The sequence below is a fragment of the Mirounga leonina genome, unplaced genomic scaffold, assembly GCF_011800145.1.
Source record: "Mirounga leonina isolate KUSES-001 unplaced genomic scaffold, KU_Mleo_1.0 Mir_94, whole genome shotgun sequence".
NCBI lineage: Eukaryota > Metazoa > Chordata > Mammalia > Carnivora > Phocidae > Mirounga > Mirounga leonina.
In genome coordinates this window covers 47533158-47539444 of record NW_023270855.1, presented here as the reverse complement: position 1 = coordinate 47539444, position 6287 = coordinate 47533158, and the positions used below count along the sequence as shown (strand labels likewise).

Below are 6287 nucleotides of genomic sequence, written 5' to 3'. Positions count from 1 at the left end.
TTAAAAAAAAAACCTCTCAAAATACAGCAATAAAAGAGAACAGAACATCCAAGTGCACACAAAACACTCAAGAGAACACTGCGTTTTAGGAAATCGGGATTTGGGGACACCCGGGTGGCTCAGTCAGTCGCACATCGACTATTTCAGCTCATGTCATGATCTTGGGTTCCTGAGATCGAGCTCCACCTTGGGAGCTTGAGATTCTCTCGCCCTCTGCCCCTTCCCCCACTAGCCATAAGCGTGTGCTGTCGCTCTCTCAAATAAAAAAATAAATCTTAAAAAAGGAAAAAGAAAAGAAAGGAAATGGGAGATCTCTCAAAGGAGCTTCTTGGATTCAGGGGGCCCAAGGCCCTAGAAACCGAAAGTGGGCGTCAAACCGGAAGTGTGGCAGGAGACGGAATGCAAAGGATGAGGTCCAGCCTCTCCAGGCCCCACCTACAACCGGAACTTGGGGCCCAGCTCCACATGCCAAGAGCGCAGGCGCACCTCCTAACTCAACCAATCAAGACGAAGTGAGGCGGGCATTCCTACGTAAATGGAGCACTCAAACAGGAAGTGTGGCAGTTTACCTACAGAACTGCAAGCGGCGTCATGGCGGCCTACGAGCAGGTTCAAAAGGGGCCCCTGAAACTAAAAGGCGTTGCAGAGCTCGGCGTCACCAAGCGGTGAGTCCCCGAGAGCTCCGCAAAAGCTTGTCTTCTGCCCCCTTAAGCCTCTTCTAGAGTCCCCGAGCTCTTGCTCCCTGATCCGCTCTCATCTTCTCTCCCCGTTTCTCCTCTCTCAGGAAGAAGAAAAAGAAGGACAAAGACAAGGCGAAACTCCTGGAAGCGATGGGAACGAGCAAAAAGAACGAGGAGGAGAAGCGGCGCGGCCTGGACAAGCGAACCCCGGCCCAGGCGGCCTTCGAGAAGATGCAGGAGAAGCGGGTAAGGCGGGATGCCCCGCGCAGCAGGTCTGGGTCTCCGGAGGTGGAGGGAGAGGCAGGGCCGGACGACTCGAAATTGGGGTGAGCCTCGGGCCTCTCGGAGGGGTGGTGAGTGGTCAGAGAGACCTTGATTCCGGGGAGATGCTACGTGGGTGAGGAAGAGTCCACGGTTGGGGGAGCTCCCAGGACGGGAAGCGCTTCTGGTCAGAGTGGATGGCAGAGAAAGTTAGAGCTGGCGTTGAAAGGCCAGAACTGGAGATCGGATTTGGATTCCACCGCAGTGTCTCATTTGCCCAGTGAGAGGACTAATGACTCCTCTTTCTGCCTCAGTTTACTTATCTGTAGGGATCAGGATAGTGCTGTCTCCTGAAAGGGATGGGAACTTTAGATGAAGTCATTCAGATAAAGCATTTGGCCCTCGGTATGGCAAAAAATCAGTGCTCAGTTGATGTTAGCTGTTGATATTAAGTGGTGATGCTCCGGGCTGTAAGTTTCCACAAAGTCTGGGTCCATGATGACTTTGTCTGACAGATTCAAATAGGTTGTGTTTGTATCCTACGTCCGCTCCCACGACGACATTTGGCAGTGGTTGAGGACATTTCTGTTTGTTAAAACTTCAGGGTGTGCTGGTGGGGGTGGGGAGTAGTGGGATGAGGCCAGGGATGCTGCTCTACATCCTACAGTCATCAAGACAGCACCCCCCACAGCAAAAATGATCTGGCCCAAAATGTCAGGTGTTGTCCAGGCTGAGAAACCCTAACCCTGATCTGGGTGATTTGGTCCAGTAACATCAGGAAGAGTTCACTCATCATTCTCAGGCTTAATTGAGTCATTTAAAAAAAAAAAGGTGAGACTCCGAGGCTTTGACAAGACCGACCTGGGTTCCATTCTGCCTCTACCTCTTCTTGGTGGTGGTGTAACTCTGGGCAGGTTGGTTAACCTCCCACACCTCATTTTCTTCACCTGTAAAGTGGGGCTGAAGTCCTTACCTAACAGGTTTGTGGTGAGAATTTAACAAATGAATGCATTTAAGTTCCTTCCCTGAGGTTATGGCCCCAGGCTGGGCTGGGATGTTACTCCTGGAGTGAAAGTGGGGTGGGGGAGAGTCCCATCAGGTGACTAATAACAGTGGCTCAGAATAGGACAGTAATAGTGGAAGCAGTGGAAGGTATCAGGTTTGGGATTGATTTTGGAGCAAGAACAGCAGGATTAGTTGATGGATTGGGTGTGGACTGGGAAATGAGGAATGACCAAGATTTTTGATGGGAGATATTGGGAAAATGAAGGTTCTATTTACTGCAGTAGGTAGGACAGCAGGTAAAGCGGGCTTCTAAAGCAGGGCATCAAGACCTTGGCTTTATACTATATGCTGGCTAACTGAACATTAAAAAAAAAAAAAAAGCCTTGGTTTTAGAGAACACTTGAATGTTTGAACAGCTCTTAGAAATTCAAATGGAGAATTCTTGTGAACAGTCTGAGATCTGAATCCGCAGTTTGGAGGAGCAGTCTGGGCCTCTCCTGCAAACATTCTGGCGTTGCTGTGGGACTGGATGAGATCCTCTGAGGAGGCACAGTGACAGAGATGAGGTCCAGGATCTGAAATTGCAAAGGATCACGGGAAGGAGGAAAACCAGGAGAGTGTGCCCTTAGGAGCTGAGTGGAGAAAGTGTTTTAAGAAGGAGGAAGGGATTGACGGTGTCATGCTGCCAAGGGTCTTGTGGGGTGAGTACTGAGAGCCCTTAGTTGGCATTTGGAATGAGGAGGAAGAGTGGCTGATTAGAGGGGATCCAAGGGAGGGCGGGGAAGGGCAGAGACAAGATGCAGAAATAACTCTTGGGAGATCTATCAAGAGGAACAGAAATGAACCTGTAGCTGGAGGGTGGTGGAAGGTCAAGGGGAATTTTTTGTTGCTGGCATTGAAAACTGGAAGTACTGCTGTGGGTTTTGTTTTGAACCAGGAGAGAGACAGGAGAAAGCGTGGGCAAAGGTAGGTAGAATTGGGAAATGCGGATTCCCTTCTGGAAGGGTGTTTGATTGAGCACAGTGAGCACGAAGGCTGGACAGTTCTTGGAAGAAGGGCCCATGGGGCAGGGCCCCAACCTGAAGGGTTAGGGCTTGGCATTTCCAGCCCCATCACCCACTGTGCAGGCTGGTCCTCATGTTCTCTATCTGTGAAGTGGGGGTGGCGACAGCACCCAAGACACCCTGTGAACTTGGTACATGAAGTGGGGCGAGGAAAGGCAGAGCCCTACTGAGTGCCTGGCTTTGGTGGCAGCTGGTCAGGTCAGTGTGGCCTCTTGTGAGGAGGCACAGGCCTCACGGGGGCTCACAGCATCAGGAAGAGAGGCGGGGGCGGGGGGCAACTGGATGCAGAGGAAGACGGGGCAGCAAATGAGATGAGGGACAGGGAGGAGCAGCCAGGTGGGGGCCAACAGGGTCCTATCCTGAGGGTTGGCTCAGCTCACCTGGATAGTTCTCCTGCTTGCCTCACTTGGAATCTGTGCAGTCAGATGGCAGCTGGGGTTGGAGGCCCAACTGGGCTAGAACATCCAAGATAGCTTCACCGTCACATGTCTGATGCCTTGTTGCTCCTCCCATGGCCTCTCTCCCTATGTGTCATCTTATCCTCCAGGTCCTTTCTTTCCAGTAAGGTCATCAGACTTCTTGCATGGTGGCTGGCTTCCACGAACACAAAGCCAAAGGCTGCCGGGTCTGACGGCTTCAGCCCAGCACTGGCACCGCATTCTGTTAAGTAAACGGAGTCACGGGGCCAGCCCAGAGTCATTGTGGCAGAGAACTGCACTAGGGCACCAGTACCAGGCAGCGTGGGTCACAGGGTGGGGTGGGGGGCGCCACAGTCGGCTGTAGACACCCATCAGTAAACGTAGAGCCAAGTGCAGCCCCAGGTTTGTCTGGCTCTGCGTCCCGTGCTCTTTGCTCTTACGAGGTCCCATCCGGTGTTGGGAATGAGGAGTGGGGCAGGTCAGGGTGGTGCAGGATACTCATCAGGGTGATCTGGATCTTGGAGCCCTCATGGCACCGTGTCAGCAGCACCTACTCCCGTGAGCTCCTCCCATGTGTTGGGCCCTTCACCTTCCTCATTTTTCATCCTTCTTCAAACTGCATCTGAAACTTTCTTTTTCTGCAAAATGGGAATGCGGTCGGTTGCCCAGGGATGCAGGAAGCACACATACAGCTCCCAGCAGAGTCTATTCATGTCAGCGCTAGTTATTCCTTGCCACTCTGACCAGAGGGCAGCCAACCAGGGTCCCTGGTGGGACATGTTGGGGCCGGGCATCCCTGTCGGACCAGCCTGAGTAGAGTTAAGGGAGGGACAGGATGTACACCCTGAGACCTCCAGCCGTGCTAGGTGTGAGAGCCAAGCTGGTGGGGACTACCGTCTTCCACCCCATGCTGGCCTGGGCTGTGTCGAGGGTGTGAACTCACCTCCCATGTCTATCCTTTCTCCAGCAAATGGAAAGGATCCTGAAGAAAGCATCCAAAACCCACAAGCAGAGAGTGGAGGTAAGTCACATGCCCAGTGGGGAAGACCAGGCTATGTAGGGCCCCAGCTGGGCCCAGAGGCTAGGAGCCTGGCAGAGGGAGCCCTTGGAGTGTTGGGGTGGGGGGTGGGATACCCAACAGAAGCGACACCTCCCCAGGGTCATTTAAGGATGAACCCAGGGTTCAAGGCTGGGTGGCTTTGAGAGGAGGGGGCTTACTGAGGAGAGGCAGAGTGTGGAGAAGTGGGAGTGGGCAGTGCCACACAATCCCAGTGCCCTGTCTGAGGCTGTACTGATGTGGGTTTTCTTCTCGGCTTTCCCAGGACTTCAACAGACACCTGGACACCCTCACGGAGCACTATGACATTCCCAAAGTCAGCTGGACAAAGTAGCCTCCCCACCCAGGGTATGGAGTGGCATCAAAGGGAAGTGGAAGGCTAAGTTGGGGTTATGTTTCGTGCCTTTGGTATTTTCTAGAAACATTCTTTTACACACACCCTTGCGTCTTCTGCTGAGACGAGTGCTTTCCAAAGCAGTGTGCCCTCTTTCTGGAACTTGATTAAAGTAAGACTGTCCTTTTACTCTATTTTGGTTTGTCGGTAGCATAGAAGATAAACCTTTTTAGGCTGGACTGGAATTTTTTGCAAGTTTATCCAGAGATTAAGTTATTTCTGTGTGTCACAGAAAAGTGTCTTTACCCCCCAAGTTGCATCTAACTCTGATAGTCAGCCAGCTCTCTTTCCCTGGGTGAAACAGACTCCAGAAGATAAGGAGTTAATGCCCCCACGGGGCCCTGCGTGAGCTGTCCTCCCAGGCTCCCTCTAGCATGGGGCTTAGGCTGTGCCTTCCGAGCCTAGGGAAGCCACTTGAACCTTCATGGCCTTCGGAATGCCTCCCCAGCCACCCTGGTGTTTGAGACAATGCAGCCTGGAAAGCGGGACAACCGCCTAAGGCAAGGATGGAATGCACTCCTTGTCCCTGCCTGAGCCTGCGGTCGGCATGCAGCCTCTTCCCCTAGTGTCCCTATTCCAGACATGTCTAGAGGGTGTTGCCATGGCAGACGTCGTTACTCAAGCAGGGCATCCCTTTGTAATGGAATCCTGACACAGCCTGCCTCACTACCCTCAACCCGAGGCTCTGAGCACCTCCTGGGTTTATTCAGAGTTGGCACATAACATGTAGCCCGCTTGGCCTTTCTGGCCTAAGGACACCTCAGGGGTGACAAGACCTGGGCAGAGCCCCAGCACAGACAGTGCAGTCAAAGGGGAGGACCCAGGTCCTGGTGCTGGAGAGCCATAATCTCTGAGGACCTACATGTACCTACTTGCTGAGGATCAAACTGCATATACTATTGGGAGGAAGACTCTGTTGACCCTAGGTAGTGACAGAATAGCAAAGTCAAAAGAGAAAAACCAAGTGTTGGGTTCGGGGCTGTCACCTGTGAACAGAATAAAGCAAAAAATGGTTATGAGACAGAAGTCTGAGTGTCTTAAATTATAAGCGGTTTGATTATCACTAGAAACACTGCTTTTTGGATTTATTGCACATGTAGAATGCACATACTGCAAAGTGACCATTTACCCTCAACCTGGAAGAAATGAGGTGACATGTTTTTCCACCTGTGGCTTGCAGCCCACCTGTGAGGTAATATACTGTCAGTAGTAGTCGCTCCTTGGGCCAGAGTCCCTAGAGTTCTCCACAGCCTAGCCAAAAGGCACGTGGAGGCCTTTTCCATCCATGAGTCAGCTGCTGGGGTTTGTGAGCATGGCGGGGTGCTGTGAGAAGCCATTGTCGGGATCCTGGAAGATAGATACTCCATCTCCCTGCCTGCCCAGTCTAAAGCCAGATGACTTAAAACA

The 6287-nt window shown here is 52.3% G+C and overlaps 1 protein-coding gene across 1 annotated transcript; it reads left to right on the top strand.

The window, feature by feature from the left end:
- The first annotated feature begins 555 nt into the window (after window positions 1-555).
- On the top strand, window positions 556-5906 carry FAM32A (family with sequence similarity 32 member A). Its single transcript, XM_034996874.1, has 4 exons — window positions 556-665; window positions 785-926; window positions 4397-4450; window positions 4752-5906. The coding sequence occupies exons 1-4, from the start codon at window positions 592-594 to the stop codon at window positions 4818-4820; spliced, it is 339 nt and encodes a 112-aa protein (XP_034852765.1). The 5' UTR covers window positions 556-591; the 3' UTR covers window positions 4821-5906.
- Window positions 5907-6287: the final 381 nt, after the last annotated feature.

Bases quoted from the DNA above. Each gene is read 5' to 3' on its own strand.
- FAM32A (XM_034996874.1), top strand. From the start codon at position 592: ATGGCGGCCTACGAGCAGGTTCAAAAGGGGCCCCTGAAACTAAAAGGC. The intron at 666-784 runs GTGAGTCCCCGA...CTCCTCTCTCAG, and splicing joins GAGCTCGGCGTCACCAAGCG to GAAGAAGAAAAAGAAGGACA. The intron at 927-4,396 runs GTAAGGCGGGAT...TCCTTTCTCCAG, and splicing joins AGAAGATGCAGGAGAAGCGG to CAAATGGAAAGGATCCTGAA.